Here is a 24190-nt window from a genome sequence, read left to right as displayed (position 1 = left end):
AAAGTTGAAGTTTTATCGGAGTCCATGATTTTTCTATTTCTTTTTCTGTAAACAAACAAATAATGACATTTGTCGTGCTTGTCTTGGCTTATGCCATACTTGCTTCTCTTTTCTATGTAGAATACCACTACAAAACACGAACTACGACGACACTACAGACTGCAGGTGATGACAGAGGCACGACTCGACTTTTACTTCTTTCCTACCTGATTGCAATCACCACTCCGCTCGTCTGCCTGCTTTTGTTGGATACAACAACAGCCATGTCTGATTATGTCAAATGGACGGGCCTTGGTATTATGCTCTCTGCCATCTTTTTCTTACGCTGGGCAACGACAGTCAACCCATTTTATCTTCCTTCATTATCGACTACAGACGATCAGTTCATTTGTACAGACGGTCCATACAAACTCATTCGACATCCTGGCTATTGTGCGTTTATGCTCGCATGGTTTGGGTTTGGGCTAACGACTGGCAGCTGGATTGCTTTCTTTATCATCTTTTTACTTCTTAGTCTTGTATATTTACTTCGAATTCAGGCAGAAGAGCAAATGATGCTCGATCGTTTTGGTGTAGATTATCAGCAGTATATGAATGAAACTTACAGGTAATAATAATGATCAAAAACATTGCATATAGATATATTTACCCTAAGATTATTCTAGAATTATACCTTATGTTTATTAAACAAGTTTCTTTAAGTTAGTAAAAATATTCATACACCTCCATCTATTTTTTTTTTTCTTAGTCATTACGTACCGCTGCATGGTAATAGTGAGCTAGATGCCATTATTTAATAAAAAGCAGTCTGTATGTATCTGCATCTATGACACATTCTCAAACATGAACAGTATACACGTATCAAATGCTATTATTTGGTAGTTGAATGACAAATATTTACCTCATGTGGTAAATGTTTTATTCCTGGTAAAATAAAGGCATGATTTTATTTGTCAACACAACTGTAGACTAATGCAATATAATGTAATAATCGTTCAATTCTCTAGCTACAGTGATGTTTTCTTCAGCCTAAAAAAAGGGCAAAGAGAGTTAAAAACGGGACTATGATGAATCATTTGCCATATTGACACGTTGAAGGGACACTTTATGAAAACTCGGTATTTCGTTCCTGATGTCATGCCGACTACGAATTATTCGCACATTGATAGATGATAATTTCTGTTTAAACATAGATGAACTAATTGACTATGCCCCATTATGTGCTGCATCGCATATATACTGAGCCACGTTGATTTTTATTTTTTTCACATCCTCGCTTTAATTAGAGTACTTTGCAGATCTGATCGTCTCCTTTATTTTTTTCTTCTTTTAGTAAGCTGAATGAATATTCTGTACTACGAGAAAATCAGTCCCTTTTTTCTTGTTGGTCTGGGGTAAACCAGGAATAAAAGACACGGGAAAATGATATATAGAAAAGGGTTAAATGTTCTACTCAGCATGACGTACAAGAAAACAAACTGGTTAATGCGTATTACAAGACGGTACATTCGAAATAGTTCATCTATATATTTCTGCACAGATCCTGTCCTATGAACGGAAATAACTGGAAAATCAAAGTAGATGTGGGGAAATTCTACATTACATAATATGTGCAAAACATGACTACAAAGATTGAAGTCGTTTATAAGTGAATTTTTAGTGTGAGAGAGGAAAGAGAAGCTTGGACTGGCTTTGATCTTTTGTTAAATCACAAAGTAATCTGTATTGAACTTTTTTTACAAAGTATCTTCTGATTCCAAACTGTGCCATATGGCCGTGGGGATCAAGTAGCACGACCCACTGGTATTACTGAATGGATGACTTGCTGGAATTATTTACTTCAGCTCTATTCCAGCTTTTTCTATGCACACATATCGACCGAACTCTCGGGGGGAGAACTTTTATCGTTGGTTGCTATTGTCCAAAAATCCAAATTTTCACTCTTGTCCTTCTCGGTTCATAATAACAAATGCATCAGATTGTATTTATTCAGCTGCTCACTGCATTTTTGTTGTGTACTCATCGGATCAAAACTGTCATATATTTTTACATAAGCTTTACTTTTATGGTAGAAATGGTCAGATGCGGGAACCAAAGCAGATGAGTATTTTGGAAAAGAAAGAGGAATAAAACACCAGCCTTGTATGAACAGTTTCCAGCCATCCCGAATAATGAAACCTTAGGAAAAACTGGAATGAGAGCTTGTGTTCTGCATCATTTCATTGGTGAGAACTATGCATAGACTATAAAATGAAGCACCTCTTTTCTGAAATCTGATCCAAATCAGAATATGCATATTCCTTCTCTCTCTGTTGTTGCTATCACAGCGCTGCTGGCCGTGCCTACTTTGGCAAAGCCAACTGAACCCAAGATCAACCTTCGTTCTTGGGATGAAGCCTATACGATGGCAAAGACCTTGGTTAGTAAGATGTCCCTTGAACAAAAGGTCAATATTACTACTGGTATTGGTTGGCAAAATGGTCCCTGTGTTGGTAATACTTATGCCATTAGCAATCCTGATTTCCCTTCTCTTTGCTTACAAGATGCCCCTCTCGGTATTCGATTCGCCTATAACGTCACCTCCGGTGTTTCTGGTATCAACGCTGCTGCTTCATTTGATAGAAAGGCCATCCGTGATCGTGGTGTCTATATGGGCCAAGAGTTTCGTGGAAAAGGTGTTCACGTTCAATTGGGCCCCGCAGTGAACTTTATGAGATCTCCCGAGGGTGGTCGTGGCTGGGAGTCAGGCGGAGAAGATCCATTCTTGACGGGTGTTCTCGCTGAAGAAACTGTCTCGGGTATCCAAAGTCAAGGTGTTATTGCTACTGCCAAGCATTATATCTTGAACGATCAAGAACTTAACAGAAAGACTGGGTCATCTGATGTTGATGACAGAACTTTGCATGAAATATATCTCTGGCCCTTTGCCCGTGCTATTGAAGCAGGCGTTGCGTCCATCATGTGTAGTTACAACCAAGCTAATGGAACCTTTGCTTGTGAGAATGATTATCTCTTGAACACTGTCTTGAAGGGTGAACTTGGATTCAAAGGCTTTGTGCAATCAGATTGGTCAGCTACTATGTCTACTGTTAATTCGGCAAATCATGGCCTTGATATGACTATGCCTGGTAATACTATTTTGAATCACTTTTAACCCGTCTTACTCAATCTTTTTTGTTGTTTTAGGTGATATCACTATGGGTTCTAACGATTCTTACTTTGGTAAAAACTTAACGGATGCCGTTCATACCAAGAAAGTATCAGAGTCTCGTGTGACAGATATGGCCACTCGTATTGTCGCTGCTTGGTATAAGCTTGGACAAGATAAAAACTTCCCCAAGACTACACTTGACTCCTTTCATCTTGAAAAAGCACCCTATGTTAACGTTCAATCCGATCATTACAAACTGGTCCGCTCAATGGGTGCAGCCTCTACTGTACTTTTGAAGAATAATGGAATCTTGCCATTAACCAAGTCTGTCAAGAAGGTTGCCTTTGTAGGAAGTGATGCTGCAGTCAATCCAGAGTTAGTTGATACTGAATATAGTCTCATACAATATTAACATTATCATTTTTTAGTGGTATTAATGCATGTGAAGATCATGGTTGTGACAAAGGTACCCTTGCTCAAGGCTGGGGATCCGGTACTGCTTTCTTCCCATACCTTGTTGATGTAAGTTTTACAGCCTGGTTATATCTCTAGATATCAAACTAAACTCTATTTGTAGCCTATCACTGGCCTCACAAGCGCTTTGGGCAAAGGTGTCAAGTATACAAAGTCTTTAGATGACTGGAATCTTGACGCTGCCACTGCTGCTGCCAAGGATGCTGACGTTGCTTTTGTATTTTCGAATGCTAACTCAGGAGAAGAATATATTGTTGTGGATGGTAATGTTGGTGACCGTAACAATCTCAGCCTATGGAATAATGGAGATAACTTGGTAAGCTTTTCTTTATATTATTAGCTGAACCTTTCGTTTAACACACTGCTTTTTTTCTTTTTTCTTTTTAAAGATCAAAGCTGTTGCAGATGCAAACAAGAATACTGTCGTCGTCATTCACTCTGTGGGCCCCGTTCTGATGCCCTGGATTGACCATCCCAACATCAAGGCTGTTGTTTGGCCTGGGCTTCCCGGACAAGAATCCGGTAACTCTCTTGCTGATATTGTCACTGGCAAGGTCAATCCTTCTGGTCGTCTCCCATATACCATTGCCAAGAAAGCCTCAGACTATCCTCTCAAGCCAGACCCTGCTCACAATGTTGTTTACAAAGAAAAGCTTTTGATGGGATACAAATGGTTCGACGCTAACAATGTCACCCCTCTCTTCCCATTCGGTCATGGCTTGTCGTACACCAACTTTACTTATAGCGACCTCAAAGTAAAGGCTAAAGGATCCGGTAAATCAAGCAAGGTCACTGCTACAGTAACAATCAAAAACACAGGTCACCTTGATGGCGCTGAAATTCCTCAACTTTATCTCGGTTTCCCTGAAAGCGCAAATGAACCTCCCAAGCTCCTCCGTGGCTTCGAGAAGGTGTTTATCAAGTCTGGCAAGAAGGAAAAGGTCGAATTTGATTTGACATCAACTGAATTGAGTATCTGGGATACTGATTCTAAGGCCTGGGTAGTTCCTTCTGGCAAGTTCACTGTTCATGTTGGTGCATCAAGCCGCGATATCAGACAGTCTGCAGACTTTACCTTATAACGCTGTAATTTTAACTTTTAAATAAAGATCTCTAAATAAGAAAGAGACATAAATATCTATATTTGTAAATTCACCCTCAAATAGATCACTGAGTATTAAATTAAAAAAAGGGCAAGTAGAAATAAGGTTCGTGTAACACTCTGCGGTGTCTCTTATATTTTTAGAAATGGGGACATTGTTCCTTTTCTGCAGAAAAACCAAAGAAAAAAAAAATGACAGAAAGACTATGGTTAGGAAATGACGGGAAATATCAAGTATATGCTTCCTATGTGTGCCTATTCCAAGATAAAAAAGTAAAGCTCCGAAAACCAAATGGTGCAGTGATTGCTGTTCCTTTGAATTTACTCTGTGAAGAAGACATTGCCTTCATAGCAACACAATCAGGTCATTTAAAGAATGACTCTATGATACAAAACGATCGCCAAAAGAACGAAAAATATATACTACCTACATTGCAACTGAGTTCCTCACCTGAATACTCTAGCTCAGAAGGCACAGTTTCAACTGTTGCTAGCAATAAGGTATATAGTGAACAGCGCCTACTAAGTTCGTCAGAGACGCTACAGCAGGTGGTTCCTGTTTCGAATCATCAGCAAGTTCGACATATGAGCCCTGACGAATCGAAAAGAATGATGCCAAAACGATCTTTTTCTTCCATGACAGAACAATTTAAACGTCAAACGTTCATTGACAGTCCTTTGACGGATGCTCACAGCTTGGCTTACCTTCCCAGTAAAGTGATTGGAGGTTTATTATCATTTTTAGATACTCGATCAAGACTTCGCCTGTCTATGGTCAACCGTCGACTTCATCGACTTGTATTTCGACCAGAGACATGGACATCTGTTTGGTTCTCTCACCATGACAATGGCATGATTGATGATGCCTTTCTATACAGACTAGCTGTGTTTCTTCAAAGGCGTGATTTACACAATGCGATCAAGCATATGATCTTGGATGGAACCAATGTGACCGCATCCTCTATCTTATTGGTCGTTAAGCACCTTGAAAATGTGGAAACACTATCGATCCAGTCGTGTTGGAAGATACACACATACGAACTGGCTACAGAACTCACTCGTCTAGCAAAATCATCCAAGCGATACAGCTGCAAAATATCTCGGGTAACAATTGGCAAGGTGCTTCATCGAGGGCCCACTCAGTTGGAGCAACATGAAGCACCTTTAGATAGCAAATCATTTGGACAAGATATCTGGTACATCAATGCTGGATTGAACAGACTCTCGAATAAGAATGTTGTGTTTGATGTAGCTCTCTGTAATACTTGCCACGTTGGTGCTGCTGGTCAAGAGTTTCATTGCATATCCTGTGGAATATTACCATTGTTTAAATGTGCAGGCTGTGCTCCTCGTTGTGATAGGTAAATAAGGTGGATTTGCTTTTTGTGAACTATACTAACATCAATAACGTAAAGATGCGGAAGTAGAAGCTGTGGATTACCTACCTGTACAGATCCTAAACTGAAGGTGGATGTGACTCAATGTGGTCGATGTCGTCTGCCTCTAGCTTTGTGCAATGATATCTCAAGTGCCAGTTGTCAACAAGCTCGTCAACCGTGTGCTCAGTGCCATGGCTTATTCCATGTTCGCTGTAGAACAAACGATGGCGCATATACCTCTAACCAGTGCTCAACATGTGGAACAGTGGCCTGCCCTAACTGTGAGCTGATTATATGTGCAGGAAAGTGTAAAGGCCAATGGTGTAGACATTGTGTTACAAACGTCAATATTGCCCACTGCAAGTGTATTGTTATTCATGGCAAGGCAAACCATGCCACCAAGACACTTGGTAAAAGATTTGTCTGTGGACAATGTCAAAGGACATGTCGGTGTGGTATCGGTCATTTTTGTGATAGATGTTTACAAGTTCATTCAGAAAAGTGCCAACCAAGCTAAATATCCCATGCACAACATAATATACCCCACTTTATATCATATTATCTGATTCGCTCGATGTACAGAATAAGATCATCTCATAACTTTCTTCAAGCGTGGGACCCAACAGAAATTGTTATTAAAAAAAATGGCGTCTTTTTACCTAATAAAAAAGCGTGAAAATCAATTCCCTTTTAGATCAGGTTACTTTTTTAAAATCCTTTAGCATAATGAGTGCATGATTATTTATCAACATAAATGCATTCTAATCTACGCCCACGAATAACTGGATTCTTTCTCTCTGTAATCATTACAAACAATTAATATTACATTTGATTGGTCCCATATGAGAACTTTCATCTCTTTTAGATGACACAAATTACTATTTTAGGTAATATTTACTAAACTTTATGCCCTGAGCTTCTTGCAAAGAGCAAATACACTAAAGTACACATGACCTCAAGTCACACTATAAAATGATTATGCTTGCTTTTTTTCTGCTTTCTTTTTCTTTACTTTTCTTATGACGACTTTTACAACTCATTTCCCATTTGAACTGTTTGATCGAATATGTTATTATCTTACCAATAAGCAAAAGGCTATCTGTCAGTCAGTCTGTCAATCATGGAGGCCACTCTTTGCTGCCTCACAATATCGTCATGTGCACATTCAGGGACAAAAACAATTCAAGCTATTCTACTTGTCCCTTATTAGAAATGGATTTTATATAAACACACTTATTATTCAAGATGTTTACTTATCATCAGACCAACTAGAATCTTTGCCCTTCCTTTGTCCCAACATCATTACGCTCACCTTGGCCGCCGTCGAGCTATCAGGCACAGCTGATGGAGACATATTCTCTCAATGGAAGTATCTCAAGCATCTTGATCAAAACATTATCCCTCTTCTTTCGTTTTCAAACTTGTCTCATTTGTCAATCTACCTCAATCATCAGTCACTGACCGATATCCTACCATCATTACAAAACGCTGTCTATCTCAAAAGCCTTTCTATTGAATGCCAAAGCCTATCTCTGGCCGAACTTGAATTGATCCATGAAGCTTGCCCCATGCTTCAAGAGCTTACTTTGGTCAATATTCACATGGAAAATCGTCTTGACGCTCCTGTGACTACATTTGCATCATGCATGAAAGTTTTGCAAATTCAGAACGCCAAAGGCCTAGATAAAGGAAATGATTGGATCTACTATATTGCAGCCAAATACCCTTACGCTGAACAAATATCCCTTTGGAGTGAACAAAATCAGAGCTTTAGTGAGCCTGTATCCCCCAAAGAACTCGAAGATCGATATAAGGCTATAGCTGAGATTGGTTACTCCTGTCGTGGATTAAGGTCTGTGTGCTTCCTTAATATACCTATCAATCATTTATTCTTCAAGGCGCTTGAACGTGCTGGCACAGAGCTTGAAAATATTGGTTTGGGAGACATGACGGATCATACGCTAGAGACCCTTAAAGATCTGGCTAATTCCAGTCAACATGTATCCCATCTGACGCTTTGGGGATGGCCTTCACTCTGCATTCAAGGAATAATGGAAGAAACGATAACCCTTGTCGGAAAATGTAGTCGCAAGCTAAGATCATTCGAATTCTCCATGAAGCTCTCTGGCATTCGTAACTCACACTTTCCATACAAGATCTTGTTGGACGCCTGCAGTCAGTTGACCCATCTGAAGCTGGATCATATCCAAACTATATCCAGTCAAAGCAATAGACACCACTTGCATCTGACACAGCTTACTCTCCAAGACTGCTCCTTCCGCAATCAACTCTTTGAAGACCTGGCCAGTCACTGTCCAAGGCTCTGTCACCTTGACCTGGACTCCTGCACACTGATTGATGACCCTAACAAAGAGATTAGGATACACATGCCACAACATTCACTCCAAACACTAAGGATAAACAAAATACGTCCTCCTTCCAATTACTATCACATGAGACTGGTCAGGGAAGTCAAATATTTCTATATTACAGATGCATCCAAGAAGCGACATGTATATGAGTTGACGGATTATGATCAGCAACGACCGACCAATTGCGTCCGCATTGAATCTGAGCATGTGACAGGTCCATATGCTTCAATTCAGTGTGCTACGTTAAACGAACTCACTATAGCTGGCTTTTTGGTGAACTAATATTTGTATGTTTAAACACTCTTTGTTATTTATAAAAATCAATATTTCCGATTCTTTCTTTTCCTCTTTGTGTCTCCCCTACTTTTAAAATAAGACTAAATCGGGAAAGTCAATCAAATAGATTAAAGCTAACTTTATAGTATTAACTAATATAATAAGTTTGCCTATATCACTAAAGAAAGCCATTTACAAGTTTTATTCAAATCAATAGTAGCTCTCTTGAGCGAGTCAGTCGGAGATCATATACACTTTCTTAATCTCTCTTACTCTAAAAGATACCAATTATGGAGAAAAAATATGGGAAACAAAAAAGGCACCAAAAGATTCACTCCGAAAGACAATCAACTCTTGGTCACCCTCATCATCGTAAATCCTCTCCCCCCCCCCCATTGGTAAAAATAGATGATTGCTAGTGGCTCAGCATTACAACACTGCTCAGAAAGGTAAAGAAAATGGGAGCTGTGAGAGAAGCGACACTTCCTTAAGAAATACCTGGAAGAGCTTAAGAAAATCAAGAAAACAGCTGGTAAGTGCACCATCAACAACTGATACATATATAGGATAAAGATGATTTAATATAAAATTTCTCTTCTTTCTCCGATAAAGAGTTTAAAATGCTAATCATTGACTTTCTGTTCTTTTACAATCTATAATACAGCAAATGCAACAGCGAAGCAAGATGCTGTATGTACTCTGCCAAGCAACATTTTAAAATACTGGAATACTGTAATTGATAGTGTAAGTTGATATAAACATATTATTGCGTTGATGTCTTACCGATTATTAGTTCTTAAAAAAAAAGCTTGAATGCAGTACACGATCTCGAGAGCGAGCACAAGTCGATGCTCAGGGAATACAGATTTTCCACAATACAGCCGGAAAATTTGTCAAATATAATAAATCCAAGCATTATGAAGCTTATCGAGGAGGAAGACAAAGCAGGAATACATCGATTAGGACCATTTTATAATTAATTATACACAAAATAAGTATACCTCCTTTTCATAAAAATAATGATAATCAAATGTTTGAATGTCGTTTTCAGCTTAAAGTAACAGCTTACACTAAAGGAAGCATTGTCTTATTTCTCATTTTTATTTAAAATGCTTTTCTATCAATGCGCAAGTAACTTGTATCCCATCTAAAAGTAATAATAAAAATGTTTTTATTTCATACAGCTTCAAATATACATTGTCTACAAAACTCGTTCACAAAATGATAAAGGGGTAAAGTTATTCTTGGGATATTCTAAAGTCATAAGGGCTACGGCTGGTATATCGGCAAAGTTTGTTTGTGGTTTGCGCAGATGGTTCATGATATGCGGTGATTTTGTCGGTATTCATTTCATTTTCGCATGGCTCTTCAGATGGAGGTTCATAGCAAATACCCTTCAATATGTCCATTAGAGTACTCAGATCACTGTTGCTCTCACTAGTCATATTATCTGCATCTTTTATCGGTTCTCTTGACTTTAACCAGTCTTCAATAGACTCAACAGGTAAACTAAACGTTGGGTCACGGATAAGCTGAGCTGCTACAAATCCGATCATACAACGAGCCACTGAGTCCTGCTTAATTATGTGTTCATACTGTTGAATGAGTTCATTCAACTTGTGTGCGGAATTGATATAATAAAACTTGTGTGTGTATATGTATGGCATCCAAAAAAAAGAGGAGGAAGAGAAAGAAGATAATATGTATAAAGAAGTAGCAAGTCTCTTTTATATCTAATGCTTTTTTACTTTCAAAAAAGACTGACCCTGCTGTGTGATACATCTTTTATCTCTAACTGCATTTGATCTATCTTTATATGCATATAAATATTGTTGTGGCTAAAAATGCATTGCATACTTGTGTATATGTTCTTAACATGGCGCAAAATGAATACTTTAGCTTTTAAATGGGCTGTCAAACATTTGTTATTACTGCTTTCCTCTTGAATGCTTACTTGCTCTTGATAAACGACTCAGATTGATAAACTGCTCTACACTACTTATAAGAGAGAAAGGAAGATACGCCCTTGGTATAGCACCACTCTCAATTGTTTTAGGATGTTGTCTGTCAAAGTTAATATATTGTTACTCTATCCATAAACATCATTTCTCTACAGCACCACTTTATCAACTATCTAATGTGCTCTTCTACCCCTGTACTACTAATAAAAAGTTACTTATGAATAAAACCTTATTGCCTTTTTCCGGAGCATTTAAAAAAGAAATACTGCAGTACAAAGGAGAACTGTCCTTTAAGAGAGATGTTATAGATATTAGAATATTCAGAACCCTTTCTTAATCATATATAAACCACGCTTGAAATGGTATTTGTGCTACTGGTTCTACATGTTTCATGCACAAGAAAATTTTATTTTTTGCATAAATTTAAGTGCTTGGCTTATTCAACAACTTGTAGCATCAGAAAAGTACTCTTCCAGCTTTCAATGAATGATCTGATGGGTTAGATAGACTGGCTGATGGGGTGGTAGTGAAAAAAATAAACATTATACATCTGAGCAAAAGACCAAGAGCCCTCTGATAAACTATTTATCCGCATAGCCTCAATTTAGAAATAGATTACGGCAGCGGTTTCTTGATTTATAAATCTCAAAAGTACTATATAAACAGAGCTCATTTATTTCACTCCTTTCCTATTTCAAAACTAAAAATGACTTCTACAACCAAAATGCAATATGTTCGCTTTGGAAATACAGGAATGAAAGTACGTGTTGTAGACAATATCGAAAAGAAGGCTAACAAATCGCTTTAGGTATCTCGATTCTGTTTAGGCTGTATGTCATATGGATCATCTAAGTGGCAAGCCTGGGTTAAAGATGAAGAAGAATCAATCGAATTGATCGGAAAAGCCTATGAGGCTGGTATCAACTTCTTTGACACTGCTGATGCTTATTCAAATGGCGAAAGTGAACGCGTTTTGGGTAAAGCTATCAAAAAGTTCAATATGCCAAGGTCTCGTATTGTAGTTGCTACCAAACTTTTTTTCACTGTGTCTGAAGAGATGTCGATAAATACTCTTGGCCTTCATGCTCAAGCTGACATCACAACTGTCAATAGTTCAGGCTTATCAAGAAAGCATATCTTTGATGCTGTAGATGCTTCGTTGGAAAGATTAGGCCTTGATTACATTGACCTTTATCAAATTCATCGATTTGACCCTGTAAGAATGAAACCTTTTATATCTCAAAGTAATCTTGACCATTTTTATATTATGTAGGAAACGCCACTTGAAGAGACCATGGAGGCTTTAAATGATTTGGTTCGCTCTGGTAAAGTCAGATACATTGGTGCTAGTTCAGGTTACGCATGGCAATTCCAAAAGGCAAATGCTATTGCTGAAAGAAGAGGATGGGCCAAGTTTGTGTCTATGCAAAACCTGTATAATTTACTTTATCGCGAAGAAGAACGAGAGATGATTCCTTATTGTCAAGACAGTGGTATTGCTTCTATTCATTGGTCACCCTTGGCTAGAGGCTTATTGACTGGCAAGAACCGTGAATCAACTCGATTGGGAACAGATCGTGCCATTTCTGCATTCTTTGCCCAAAGAGAAGGTTCCAATAACGATGCTATCATTGATCGTGTTATAGAAATAGCCGAAAAACATAAACGTTCACCAGCACAGGTAAGAAAAAAAAAGAAGCCTTGTTTGGATACATGTTTTGACTGCTGTTTATAAAAGATCGCTTTGGCCTGGATGTTGACCAAACCTCATGTTACTTCACCCATTGTTGGTGTCAGTAAGGAATCACAATTGATGGATGTATTAGGATCTCTTGAAGTAAAATTGACTGAAGAAGAAGTGAAGTATCTTGAAGAACTTTACATCCCACGACAACTTATTCCTATGTAATTACTATTTCAAAATAAAGTACACAAGATCATCATTTACTGCATATTTTATCAAGTGTACACATTGACTTATTTGAACTTTCTTTCTTTCTTTCTCCAACTAAAAACCTATATTTAGAAAATGCTGCTATTTTTTATATCCGTGTGTAGTGGAAATTTTTAATTTATTTTTTTTTCCCTTCTTTTTAGTCTATTTTTTTTTTCTTTACGCCAATGGAGGAAGAACAAAAGTCATTCAAAGAACTAAAGAACAAGTGGGCACAAATCGAGGGAGAACACGCACCGCCGCCTATTCCGCCCAAACCGACTTATTTTTCACTAAACAGCACAAACAACAATAATGTAGCTATTCCGATAGCAGACGAGCATAAAAAAGACGTTTTAGTTACAGCAAAACCTGCTGATAACGACAAGACATCCTTATCACCACCAAAATATGATCCATTTAGCGAGTCTAGTGAGGATTATGATGATGAAGACGACGAAGACGACGAAGAAGATGAGATCGGAACCAGTGTAGAGGATGAAGTAGACGATAGCTTAATAGAGCAAGTTCAAAAGACACATTTACATTATACAAAATTAGAAGAATCACGTTCCCCAAGTGTCCATGCTCAAGTGATGAATGATAAAAAATTAAAGAAACCCCCTCCTCCTCCTCCACCTAGTAAAAAATATCATAGTTCTTTACGCACTGTTTCAAACCCACCCAACCAAACACCTTCAAGTCCACAGACGCCAGTTCAACCATCCATCAGTATGATTTCCTTCAATAATAAACCAGAGACAATAGCTCCACCCATTTTACCCCCGAGGCCTACTATACCACAACTCCCACCCAGACCCTCTCAATCCACCCTCGCCCGTGCACATACCATCGTCTCTCAACAACAATCCCCTCCTCAACAACAACCGATCTTCTCATCAGAACCTGAACAACAAGACATACCAGATGAGAAAATAAATTTGAGACGTGCCAACACAGTTGCTACTAAAAGAGCCATGTCAAGAAGTGAACTCTTGATGACGACCTCGATCTATCCCGACTTTTCTCAGGCGACTCGAAACCCACCCTTTATCATCGAACAAGACCATAAACTTTTTTCGACGATGCATAAAGGATCTTTGACGGCGATTATTGCAGCTCGGAATTTGATTGTCACAGGCGCCCATTTATTAAAGGTGTGGGATCTCTATACAGGAACGCCACTCAATATCATGTCAGACATCAGTCATCATAATGCCGGAAATAACAGTACGAATAACAACAACAATGAAAACGGAGATAAAGTAAGAGCCATGGTCGTTGCTCCATCGATATCTCCTATGGACCAAGGCAGATATATCTGGATGGCTCGACAAGATTCAGGCCTATCCGTGCTGGACATAAGATTAGGCAAAGTGCTTAGCAGACGAAACGATGTGCATCAGTCATCTATTACATTTTTAATGAGATATAGAAATTGTGAAATTTGGTCTATTGATGAGGCAGGTATTCTGAACGTTTGGGATCTCACAGCCAATGAGCATCCAGAAAATCCATTGATCACAGCCATGCCTCGACGACACTTGGTCGCGCCGCATGCAACCTCGTGTACTATCGACGGCTCGAGATTGTGGATGTCTACCGGACGGACCTTATCCTACTACGTTATTTCCAGCAGCTCACAGCATGAAGTATCACCATCCATTCGGATACCCAATGATTTAGGAAACATTACCAAGTTAGTGACTGTGCCTTATCATCCAGGTCAACTGTTTGCTTCGCACGATGATGGTAAAATTAGTATCTGGGATACAGAGACGATGGAAAGAAAACAAGTCATTACTGTCTCTCTTTATGGTATCTGTACGATGGCATGTGTAGGCGAATACCATATTTGGGCTGGTTATAACACAGGCATGATTTATGTGTATGATACAAGACCAGAAAAGTGGGTTGTTGTCAAGATGTGGAAAGCGCACTCAGGAGCAGTGACTCAGTTGGTGGTAGATGAATCAGGCTTGATCATTGATGGCAAGAAAGGAAGGCTTCAAGTAGTGAGTGGTGATTCAAATGGTTATATTGGCGTCTGGGATGGTTTACTGACCGAGCATTGGAAAGGTATACAAAAAGAAAATAGCGTCTTTTGAGCTTATGCTTATTCTTGTTTTATTAGAATCTCAAATTTCAACAAGGTCAAATGAGTACTGCACATATGATGAAGCCAAGATTATGATCTGTTCATGGAACATTGATGCCAACAAACCAGAGAAATTAACCAAAGAAGATGATAACGAAGTAAGAAAGTGGCTGGGAGGCATGGAAGATCCTGATATTATTGTTGTTGGCATCCAAGAAATTGTAGATTTGGAATCAAAAAAGCAAACTGCTCGTAAAGATTTGTTTTTTATATCAATTTCAGTCATGTAACCTTCTTTTCTAATAGGATCTCTATTTTTCAAGAAAAAGGTTGAAGAAGCAGAAGAAGTTTTGACGCATCGATATAAGCTGTGGCATGATTATCTTGTTCGTATCATTGGTGAAAATTATGGTGCTCATGCATACACTGTCATTAAAACGGAACATATGGTCGGACTGTTTAGCTGTATCTTTGTGAGAACGGTAGATATCGATCGAGTCATCAATGTTGAATCCACTTGCGTAAAAACAGGTCTGAAAGTGATGAACAAGAGTATTCATGGAAATAAGGGAGGTGTTGCGATTCGATTTGTCTATGACCATTCTTCTCTATGCTTCGTAAACTGTCATCTGGCTGCCGGTCAATCTCATGTTCAACAACGTAATGCAGATGCTGAGGGAATTCTACAAACTGCTACATTTCAGCCTAGAGATTATGTTGATGTCTTTAGTCATGGTGGTGACGGTAGCCTTGTTTTGGATCATGAGTTCTGTTTCCTGAGTGGTGACCTGAACTACCGTATAAAGATGAATAGAAATGACGTGCTGAGACTCCTTGCAAGCACAGATAAAGAAGCCGCCTGGGAAAAGCTACAATTAGAGGATCAGCTACTAAAACAAAAAATGAACAATCCGTTATTCAAATTACTTCAATTTGAAGAAGCACTCATTCAATTTGATCCAACGTACAAGTACGACCCAGGCACAGACTTTTATGACAGATCAGAAAAGAAGCGTGTGCCTGCTTGGTGTGATCGAGTGTTGTATAAAGGGAAAAATATTCAAAACTTATATTACCGTCGATATGAAGCCAAGGCTTCCGATCACCGACCCATTTCAGCAGGATTTAGCGTAAGGACAAAGGTGACGGATCAAAAGAAACGTGATGTGCTATCTGCAAAGGTGGAAGAGGAATGGGTTGAATATAAGACACAATACATACAAGACAAGAAGGCAAGATATGTAGCAGATTATGAACGATGTTCATTGACAGACGCATTCAAATATCTTGAGAATGCCAATTGGGATGTGACTGAGGCAGTTAGAAAAGTACTTACATAATAATACCATAATAACAATAAAAGCTAAAACATTACAGTAACAACTGTACAACAAGTAAATAGATTTTCTGATAAACACAAGCATCATTTAAAAAAGTATGTCAAAATGAAGAAAGTCGGTATTAAAAGGTTATATTCTTTATTCTAGATGAAAGATTTGCATGAATTGCCTATTCTTGCCGCTGGTACACCATTTGACGCGCATATTGATGTACCTGCGGCAAGGCTAAAGGCATGACTTGCTTATCATTCTGTATAACACACACCACTTTTTAAGCTTCCATAAAGCAGGGATTACCTCTCTTGTTTATACTACACATGATCTTGGTCAAGGGGCTGACAAGAATGCACATATCGGTATTTTAATCATAAAGGCTCTCATGGAGAAGTAGAACCAGTTCGTGCTGAGTCAGTAAGTAGGACAGAGGGAAATTTTGAAAAGCGCAATTAAAGCAAAACTATAAAAAGCTCCCTCTCTTTCTTTTTTAAGCAGAAAATATGACAGATATTCAGTTACCAAAAACAGACTTTGTTTTGCTTTCTATACCAGAACCTCACATACTGCTGGTTACTATCAACAGAGAAAAACAGTACAACGCTCTGAATGTCGCTGCTAATTGGGAACTTCATCACTTGTTCAACTGGGCAGAGGAGCAAGACTCTATTTGGTGTATAATTGTATACTATTGATACGAGACGAGGAGAAAAAAGGAAATAGTGCTAACATAAACATATATATAGATCACAGGAAGTGGCTCAAAAGCGTTCTGTACGGGTATGGATCTTGTTAGCGCCCATGAATCAAAGAAGAAAGATACCTCCAGTTTTGGTACTACTGATCTTCCTCCTACTGGTTTTGGAGGTATCAGCAATCGTCGCAATAGTCGAAAGCCAATCATTGCTGCCGTCAATGGATTTGCTCTGGGTGGAGGTATGGAGATGGTAGTTTCCTGTAACATTGTTGTCGCAACCGAGAAATCCAAGTTTGGACTACCAGAAGTCAAGCAAGGAGTTGTTATTGCTGCTGGTGGGCTGGCACGATTAGCGCGATCAGTGAGTTACCAGGTTGCCTCTGAGCTCGTTCTGACAGGTCGTTTTATGGATGCCAAAGAGGCAAATAAACATGGACTTGTGAACGAAATTGTTTCGAATGATACTAACGTAGTTGATGTTGCTTTACAATGGGCAAAGAAAATCACAGCCAAGTAAGTCCAAGGTTGAAAAGATTGAACACTAAAACTAATTTGCACTGCATAAAAAAGTTCACCTGATGCTGTATTTTTAACAAAACAAGGCCTTTTATTAAGTCTTGAGCGGGCCTCAGTGACAGATGCAACAGATGAGTGGCTGCAAACGCCAGAAGCAAAGGCATGGAGAGAGGGCTATAACTTGGGAGAAGGGTTAAAGGCCTTTTCAGAAAAAAGAAAGCCTCAATGGAAAATTCCGTCAAAGCTCTGAACATAACAATAAATCATTAAAAATAGTAAACTTGTAAAGCAAATGTTTTTTTTTAGTCTATGAGCTTATTATTTACAGCTAAATTAGCTTCATTTTTCTAGCAAATGTGAGTGAAAGAATAGCAAAAGCGACTAGACTGAACACTATCCAAAAAAAATAAATCAAGTTATCGTAGTCCTTTCCGGGTACTTTGACATTCATTCCTTTAAAATATACTTTTTAGCCCTAATGCACTTTTTAAGTTTTACAAACTTACCCCATAAACCAGTAATGAGATTCATTGGTAACAAAATAGTAGCGAATATAGTCAAACGGCCGATCACATGGTTAGTAGAATTGGATGTTTGCGTCAGCTCAATAGACATGCGAGCCAAATAGTTAGACTCTGATCTTGCAAGAACTGTCTCATAATGGTTTAGGTTCTGAAGCATAGTCAAGATATGATCCTGAACATCTCCTAAATAGAGGCCCACATCAGGGTAAATACGCCCCATCTCCGCATCATTCGCTTCTTCCTCTAAGCTGTCACTTCGTACTGTACGCTCTTCAATACGCTTCATGAGTGCTTTAACCACTTCTGCTTTAGTACCAAGTAGTCTGACCATCTGTATCACTCTTTTTCTACAAGTGCCTATCCTTAAAACCATATCTGTTTGATCAGTCTTGTATAACAAAACTAAATCATCGATCGTGTCTACTTCGGACTCTATTTGCTGAATCATAGGCGCAAAACTATCTGTTATTTCGTCCATGATGGCATAGTTTATCCAATCAGGAACCACTTCGATATAATCTTGTAATTGGATCACCCTTTCTAATACATGTTCTGTATGAGGCACATGTCCAAAATGAAACTTATAAAGATCAATGCCTGTGAAATAACAATAATAAGGATCACTTACTGTCAATATGTGGCGCTTGGATATTATATTATAAAATGTCATTGGTTTAAGCTGATAATTGTCATGTAAAAATGCACGATAACATATAAATATATAGCGCCTAAAAACATCACATTTTTCGCGTATTTCATGTGCCATTATATCCTCTGTGGTTAGCGGATGGATATGGAATATCTACTTATAAGAAAAGAGTATATCAGATTATCCCATTTTTTATAGCTCTATTGTATATATGTCTCTACTTTGCTAATAGCCTTCATTTCTGCCAATGAGGGAGAAGTAACGTCAATCCAGAAATTCTCCTTCAATAACAACTGCTCGACTGTCAGATGTGGTGGCAACTTTAACTCCAACAATGATTTGCCTCGAATGATGCCTGTATCTGGATGAAAGTACATATAGCGGTCTTCTTTACCGTCCTCTACTATATGATGATTGTCACCATATAGGCTTAACTTTTTTTTTGTTTGCTTTGTCGGTTGATAATGTTGCGTCATGGATGAGTGCATGTCGATATCTGTAAACCAAGAAGATAACGCGTTCACATTAATACTGTTGTTTTGAAAGCTACTATGCCCATTGTGTTTTCTCGGAGGAGGAGAAAAGGCAGCTGTTGTTGTGGAGGAAATAGAACTACTAATGGGTCGCTTTGTAGGAAAACAGATGTCTTGTTCTGCCTCGATTGATCGGTCAAACAGTTTATCTAGATCCTTTGGGTCAGTGGTTAACAATAAGCTACTACCAGCATTTCCTTTAATGGACTGGTCGCACGCATTCTCTGTATGAGGTGGATAATAAGGAAAACTTGGATCCATTTCAGCTTTGAGGGTATAAACAAAAGATAAAACACAAAAAGAAAGGTCGCTTAATAACTCGTATACACAGAAGAAGAATAAAAATAGGAGAAGCTTGAAGCATTCTTTTTTTGTAAGCAAAAAGAGGAGACTTAAGTATAAGGAGCATATATTGACCCCCTCTCCTTTATTGATAAACTCTCTCCGTTCAAAACCGAATAAATAAAGCCTCTTTTATACAAAGATTATCTTTTGATAAAAAAATAGCTTTGTCAATCCTTAACAAAAATCAATGATTTATCCCATGTCTGATATACAAAGTTTTCATGACTGACACTCTCTATCGTAGCACTGTGCTGCTTTGGGCCTAATGATGCATAAAGTTGTGTACTATTGGTAGCACTTGATTATATACAGCTGTTCATCAATGGCTCGGATTCTTTTCCCTCCTAGATATTCAACTACGCCAAATTTGTAATACATTATATATACTTTCGCTGTGAACGATTTGACCTTTTTGTATACAGACAATATTTCATTTAAACGGGGCTGTGATTATTCCCTTAGTGAGAAACATATGAAGCTACGTGTATTCTAAAACATATCATTTTCTAGCACGCTCTCTCATCAAAAAAGTACGGAAAGAAGGCCATGGACTCATTATGATGGCACCAAATAATAACTGACTATAATCAAATCCTAATGAAAGAAATCTAGTCGTCATTTACCATTTGAAAGCTGCTTTCAATCAGAGTACATAAGCTCTTTTTTCCACAATGCTTTGAATAAAGGGTGACAGTCTTCTATCCAATCCTTTATCCTATCTCACTCTGAAAATGCCTTACAGGATCACCGAAACTTCCATATCGGTTGTAGGTAAAAAGAAATTCAAAGATTAAGCACGCACTGAACTGCCTGGCTTATGTATGAACTTGGGCACCAACATAGCCTACCATCTTCAAAATTATGAATGTGTCGCTCATACTCTCTCTCTCTCTAAGACACCGTTATGGAGACAGTACTCGCGCAATACGCTGATTTCTTGGGCAAAAGGTTTTTAAAAAGGATCTGTCTACAGTTCCTTCAAGATAATCTCAACCTGCAACATTCTTGCAATTCCATTTTTCTCTCTCTCGCAATATTACTCATCAATTTCTTTAGATCCAATCTTTTGTTTACCATTTGACAAGAATAGAAGGAGATCCACGAATGCTTTGGCGTCTTGGCTTATTACCCGGTGTGGTCAAATGTCTTTTACAAAACAACATGCTATCTATTGCCTTGATATACACTGCCGTCTACAAATACCGGAGTCTATAATTAACCTTTTAAATAAGCTTCCAAACCGTCTTCATTTCAAGTAGGCCCTACCTTGGTATATCAAATAACTCATGATATGCACTATTTTAAACGATCTTGGTTCATTACCAGCCAATCCCGGGGGTAAAGACTGCCTAAATGGCTTCCTTCTGACACTTGACCCATAATACCCCCTTAGCCTAAGCTTTTTTTTTTTACTCATTCACTATCTTGAACTGAACTCACCAAAAACGGGATGTAATAAAGCATTACATACCTGTAATAATTCTCTTAATGTTTGACATTCATCGCAGACTAAATGTTGAGCTAGAAGTTGATTATATTATAATCAATGACATATTGCTGCGTTAGATTAATCAGCATTATTAATATCGATTAAAAGCGACTATAGTCACAAGATCTTTAATGACTCCTCCCTCTTTTGTGTCTTTTTCTTTCTTTTTCTTTTCAAACGCTTCTAACTACTTGCAAACGCAGTCAATATGGCTAATATCATCCATGTCTTACAAATTACACTTAAAAACCAATAAAAGCCGTGTAACTCCGCCAATAACAGTTATTTCGTTTGTTGCATAAACTATCCAATCACCTTTCAACACACAACCGACTTAAAATATATAAAATAAGCTTTTTTAAAAAAACATAAATGCTACGGTATTCCCTCTTCTTTTTCTTTCCACACTTCTTCAATGGTTAAAAAGTCCTTCTTGCTAGCTGCTATCGCTACTACTTTCTCTGCTCTTACGCACACTGTCCTGGCTGATAGTGATGTTCTCTCCTTGACTGATAAAACCTTTGATCAAAGCGTCTTGGGTCAAGACCTTATGCTCGTCGAATTCTTTGCTCCTTGGTGTGGTCACTGCAAAGCTTTGGGTAAGTCATATTTTGGATGAGGGTATGATGATTTTACTAACATAATATATAGCTCCTGAATATGAAAAAGCTGCTACAACACTCAAGAGCAAAAACATTCCTCTTGCCAAGGTTGACTGTACCGAAAATGAGGATCTCTGTCAAAAGCACGATGTTCGTGGCTACCCTACGTTGAAGGTCTTTAGAAAAGGTGAAGCTGCCGAATATAAAGGCGCTCGTAAGGCAGACGGCATCGTCAGTTATATGGAAAAGCAAGCTTTACCTTCTGTCACTGAAGTCACTGCCAGCAACTTTGATGAATTCAAAAAGACAGACCGCGTTGTCATTATCGCTTATGCTAAAGATGACGCCTCCAAGGAAACCTTCCAGACTCTTGCTGACAAGAACCGTGAAAACTTTGTCTTTGGTCTTGTCACTGATGAAGCTGTTGCCAAGGAACATAAAGTCACCGAATTTCCCTCTCTTGTAGTCTATACCCAATTCGATGATGAAAGCACCTTCACCAAGCCAGGTGAATTCAAGTATGATGAACTTTTAGAATTTATCAAGGTCAACTCTGTTCCTCTTTTGGACGAAATCGATGCTTCCAACTTCCAAACCTACGCCGAAACCGGTTTACCTATCGCTTATCTCTTCCACGATAATGAAGAATCCAAGAATACGATCGTCAAGGAAGCCAAAGCTTTGGCCGAGAAATACAAGGGAAAGATCAACTTTGTCCATATCGATGCTAAAAAGTATGGTGGTCACGCTGACAATGTTGGATTGAAGCAACAGTTCCCTGCTTTCTCTATCCAGCACTTGGACAATGGCGCCAAGTTCCCTCTCGACCAAACCTTGGCTGTAACTCGTGAAAACTTGGAACGCTTCGTTGATGATTACGTTGCTGGTAAAATCAAGCCTCACGTCAAATCTGCTGAGCCTCCTGCTGAAAACAATGGTCCTGTCAAGGTTGTCGTTGCCTCTCAATTCAAGGATATCGTTCTCGACAAGTCCAAGGATGTCTTCCTCGAAGTCTATGCTCCATGGTGTGGATACTGTAAGAAATTGGAACCCATTTGGACTCAATTGGGTCAAGTTGTCTCTCAAAACGCCGCTGACTCTGTTGTCATTGCCAAGATGGACGGTACTGAAAATGATATTCCTGAAGAAGGTGGATTTGATGTCACCGGATTCCCTACTTTGAAATTCTTCCAAGCCGAAACCAACAAGTTGATCGATTATGAAGGTGATCGTTCTATGGAAGATCTCGTCAAGTTTTTGAATGAACACAACAGTAAAGGACTCAAGTTTGAAGTTCCTGAAGAAAAGAAGGAAGAAGAAAAGAAGGACGAAAAGAAGGATGATGAAGCCACTAGTGCTCATGATGAATTGTAAATTTTCCTATAACAAAGCATACCATATTTCCCCAAAACACACACAATCACTTTTTCTCTCTCTTTCTTGATGAAATAACTTAATAAAATTGGCATTGTAACAATACAAGTTTTTAAGGGGTAACAAAAAAAATAACTGTGGGTGTGTGCTGCATTGATATGTGAAACAATCATTTATTTAAGATAATTAAGCTGTAACAACCTTCTTTGGTTTCTTGGTTGTCTTTTTGGTCGTCTTCTTCTTCTTGGCAACTGTGTGCTTCTTGGTGGTTGTATGCTTCTTTTTCTTGTGGCTAGCAGCAACGGGCTTTGGAATTGAATGGCAACGAACGTATTCTCCCTTGTCCTGCTCACTGGGGTAGCCGATACAAACAGCTGAGGCGGCGCCCTTCTTGGTGGCCTTGGTCTTTTTGGTGGTTGTCTTTTTTGTTGTCTTTTTAGTCGTCTTTTTAGTTGTTGTCTTTTTATGCTTCGAAGCTTTCTTGATGGTGATGTAGCCTATAAAAATATTAGGCGAGAGTTCTACACTGATTTTCTTTTGTTGAAGGGTATACCTTGGAAAGAAAGATCCTTTGCATTAGGACCGGCTTCAAGAACACTATAGATGATAGATAAATATGATGTTTCGTTTCTTGGCAATCTATTTACTATTTCTTTGGCTTGATATCCTTAGGAATCGTCCACTTGTAAGTTCCAAGAGAAGCATCAACGTTATCAGCAATGACACCATCAACGTTTAAAGAAGATGCCTTTCCAGAAGCGTATTGAAGACGAATAGGGCCTGCCGATTTATCATTAACGTGCCTAAGTTGTCTATGAATATAAGGAAGTTGTTGAATAAAAGCAATTTTACCACTTGATATCAACGGTAGATCCTGCTTCATAAACAGCATTGACTTTAGGAGAAGTGATCTGAACAGAACTAGCAAGTACCAAATCTAATGCGGCAGTAAGAGATAAAAAAATGAGAGAAGATTTATTGACCATTTTAATAAAGGAGTGGAAAGTGGGGATAAAAGAGAGGTAAAAAGCGTAGAGATGAAAGATGATTGAATAGTCTTTATTGAGGTCTTGTCACACAAGTTCAAATTTCATAATAAATTTAGTGAAACAGCAGAGCACGTACTCGGTTACCATAACAATGCAAAGTAGATCTTCTTTCTAATTTATAGAAAATTATACACTTAACCTCCCCCCTCTCCTCCTCCACTTCGCTTCATTTGAACTCATTCTTTAAAAGGGAACTAACGCGCGCCTCCCGGATGGATGACAATCAGAATTGAATGAAACAAGATAAGATTGATTTGCACACTGAAATAAAGTATTCTTTTATTACGAGAGACAGAGCTCTGCACATTAGATTCCCATTATGGGAAAGACAC

At 38.5% G+C, this 24190-nt stretch overlaps 10 protein-coding genes across 10 annotated transcripts; 8 read left to right on the top strand and 2 right to left on the bottom strand.

Annotated features, from left to right (window-relative positions):
- Positions 1-9: 9 nt before the first annotated feature.
- Positions 10-889, top strand: RHIMIDRAFT_2080 (uncharacterized protein). The gene is made up of 2 exons (XM_023607026.1): positions 10-607; positions 666-889. The coding sequence occupies exons 1-2, from the start codon at positions 63-65 to the stop codon at positions 685-687; spliced, it is 567 nt and encodes a 188-aa protein (XP_023470714.1). The 5' UTR covers positions 10-62; the 3' UTR covers positions 688-889.
- Positions 890-2290: 1401 nt separating this feature from the next.
- RHIMIDRAFT_309866 (beta-glucosidase) lies at positions 2291-4707 on the top strand (the record flags this gene model as incomplete). The annotated part of the gene is made up of 5 exons (XM_023614609.1): positions 2291-3128; positions 3187-3526; positions 3580-3673; positions 3729-3941; positions 4015-4707. 5 exons carry the CDS (start codon positions 2291-2293, stop codon positions 4705-4707), a joined length of 2178 nt encoding a protein of 725 aa, XP_023470713.1.
- A 200-nt stretch (positions 4708-4907) lies between these two features.
- On the top strand, positions 4908-6781 carry RHIMIDRAFT_287998 (uncharacterized protein). The gene is made up of 2 exons (XM_023613525.1): positions 4908-6088; positions 6143-6781. Exons 1-2 carry the CDS (start codon positions 4920-4922, stop codon positions 6621-6623), a joined length of 1650 nt encoding a protein of 549 aa, XP_023470712.1. The 5' UTR covers positions 4908-4919; the 3' UTR covers positions 6624-6781.
- A 344-nt stretch (positions 6782-7125) lies between these two features.
- Positions 7126-8760, top strand: RHIMIDRAFT_232444 (uncharacterized protein; the record flags this gene model as incomplete). Its single annotated transcript, XM_023607741.1, has 1 exon — positions 7126-8760. The coding sequence occupies one exon, from the start codon at positions 7126-7128 to the stop codon at positions 8758-8760; it is 1635 nt and encodes a 544-aa protein (XP_023470711.1).
- A 2661-nt stretch (positions 8761-11421) lies between these two features.
- RHIMIDRAFT_195841 (Aldo/keto reductase) lies at positions 11422-12624 on the top strand (the record flags this gene model as incomplete). Its single annotated transcript, XM_023606078.1, has 4 exons — positions 11422-11475; positions 11524-11931; positions 11989-12396; positions 12454-12624. The coding sequence occupies 4 exons, from the start codon at positions 11422-11424 to the stop codon at positions 12622-12624; spliced, it is 1041 nt and encodes a 346-aa protein (XP_023470710.1).
- Positions 12625-13841: 1217 nt separating this feature from the next.
- On the top strand, positions 13842-16086 carry RHIMIDRAFT_196304 (DNase I-like protein; the record flags this gene model as incomplete). The annotated part of the gene is made up of 3 exons (XM_023606120.1): positions 13842-14727; positions 14783-14998; positions 15053-16086. The coding sequence occupies 3 exons, from the start codon at positions 13842-13844 to the stop codon at positions 16084-16086; spliced, it is 2136 nt and encodes a 711-aa protein (XP_023470709.1).
- Positions 16087-16479: 393 nt separating this feature from the next.
- Positions 16480-17744, top strand: RHIMIDRAFT_2025 (ClpP/crotonase). The gene is made up of 5 exons (XM_023606616.1): positions 16480-16497; positions 16554-16763; positions 16827-17290; positions 17348-17576; positions 17631-17744. Exons 2-4 carry the CDS (start codon positions 16584-16586, stop codon positions 17541-17543), a joined length of 840 nt encoding a protein of 279 aa, XP_023470708.1. The 5' UTR covers positions 16480-16497; positions 16554-16583; the 3' UTR covers positions 17544-17576; positions 17631-17744.
- On the bottom strand, positions 17661-18741 carry RHIMIDRAFT_194453 (Mg2+ transporter protein; the record flags this gene model as incomplete). Its single annotated transcript, XM_023606012.1, has 5 exons — positions 17661-17746; positions 17800-18037; positions 18080-18397; positions 18446-18619; positions 18688-18741. Coding segments are annotated over 5 exons (870 nt in total), but the record flags the coding sequence as incomplete, so codon positions are not given.
- A 2507-nt stretch (positions 18742-21248) lies between these two features.
- On the top strand, positions 21249-22809 carry RHIMIDRAFT_195863 (protein disulfide isomerase; the record flags this gene model as incomplete). The annotated part of the gene is made up of 2 exons (XM_023606079.1): positions 21249-21432; positions 21485-22809. The coding sequence occupies 2 exons, from the start codon at positions 21249-21251 to the stop codon at positions 22807-22809; spliced, it is 1509 nt and encodes a 502-aa protein (XP_023470706.1).
- Positions 22810-22995: 186 nt separating this feature from the next.
- Positions 22996-23795, bottom strand: RHIMIDRAFT_232436 (uncharacterized protein; the record flags this gene model as incomplete). Its single annotated transcript, XM_023607740.1, has 4 exons — positions 22996-23306; positions 23363-23406; positions 23457-23612; positions 23662-23795. 4 exons carry the CDS (start codon positions 23793-23795, stop codon positions 22996-22998), a joined length of 645 nt encoding a protein of 214 aa, XP_023470705.1.
- Between the last annotated feature and the right edge of the window lie 395 nt (positions 23796-24190).

The sequence above is a fragment of the Rhizopus microsporus genome, assembly GCF_002708625.1.
Source record: "Rhizopus microsporus ATCC 52813 unplaced genomic scaffold scaffold_1, whole genome shotgun sequence".
In the NCBI taxonomy this organism is placed as follows: domain Eukaryota; kingdom Fungi; phylum Mucoromycota; class Mucoromycetes; order Mucorales; family Rhizopodaceae; genus Rhizopus; species Rhizopus microsporus.
This window is presented reverse-complemented; position numbering and strand designations above follow the sequence as displayed.

Excerpts from the sequence above, each read along its gene's own strand:
- RHIMIDRAFT_2080 (XM_023607026.1), top strand. The coding sequence starts at position 63 with ATGACATTTGTCGTGCTTGTCTTGGCTTATGCCATACTTGCTTCTCTT. Across the intron at positions 608-665 it reads TATATGAATGAAACTTACAG|AATTATACCTTATGTTTATT; the intron begins GTAATAATAATG and ends AGATTATTCTAG.
- RHIMIDRAFT_287998 (XM_023613525.1), top strand. The coding sequence starts at position 4,920 with ATGACAGAAAGACTATGGTTAGGAAATGACGGGAAATATCAAGTATAT. Across the intron at positions 6,089-6,142 it reads TGTGCTCCTCGTTGTGATAG|ATGCGGAAGTAGAAGCTGTG; the intron begins GTAAATAAGGTG and ends AATAACGTAAAG.
- RHIMIDRAFT_2025 (XM_023606616.1), top strand. The coding sequence starts at position 16,584 with ATGACAGATATTCAGTTACCAAAAACAGACTTTGTTTTGCTTTCTATA. Across the intron at positions 16,764-16,826 it reads ACTCTATTTGGTGTATAATT|ATCACAGGAAGTGGCTCAAA; the intron begins GTATACTATTGA and ends ACATATATATAG. Across the intron at positions 17,291-17,347 it reads GCAAAGAAAATCACAGCCAA|TTCACCTGATGCTGTATTTT; the intron begins GTAAGTCCAAGG and ends TGCATAAAAAAG.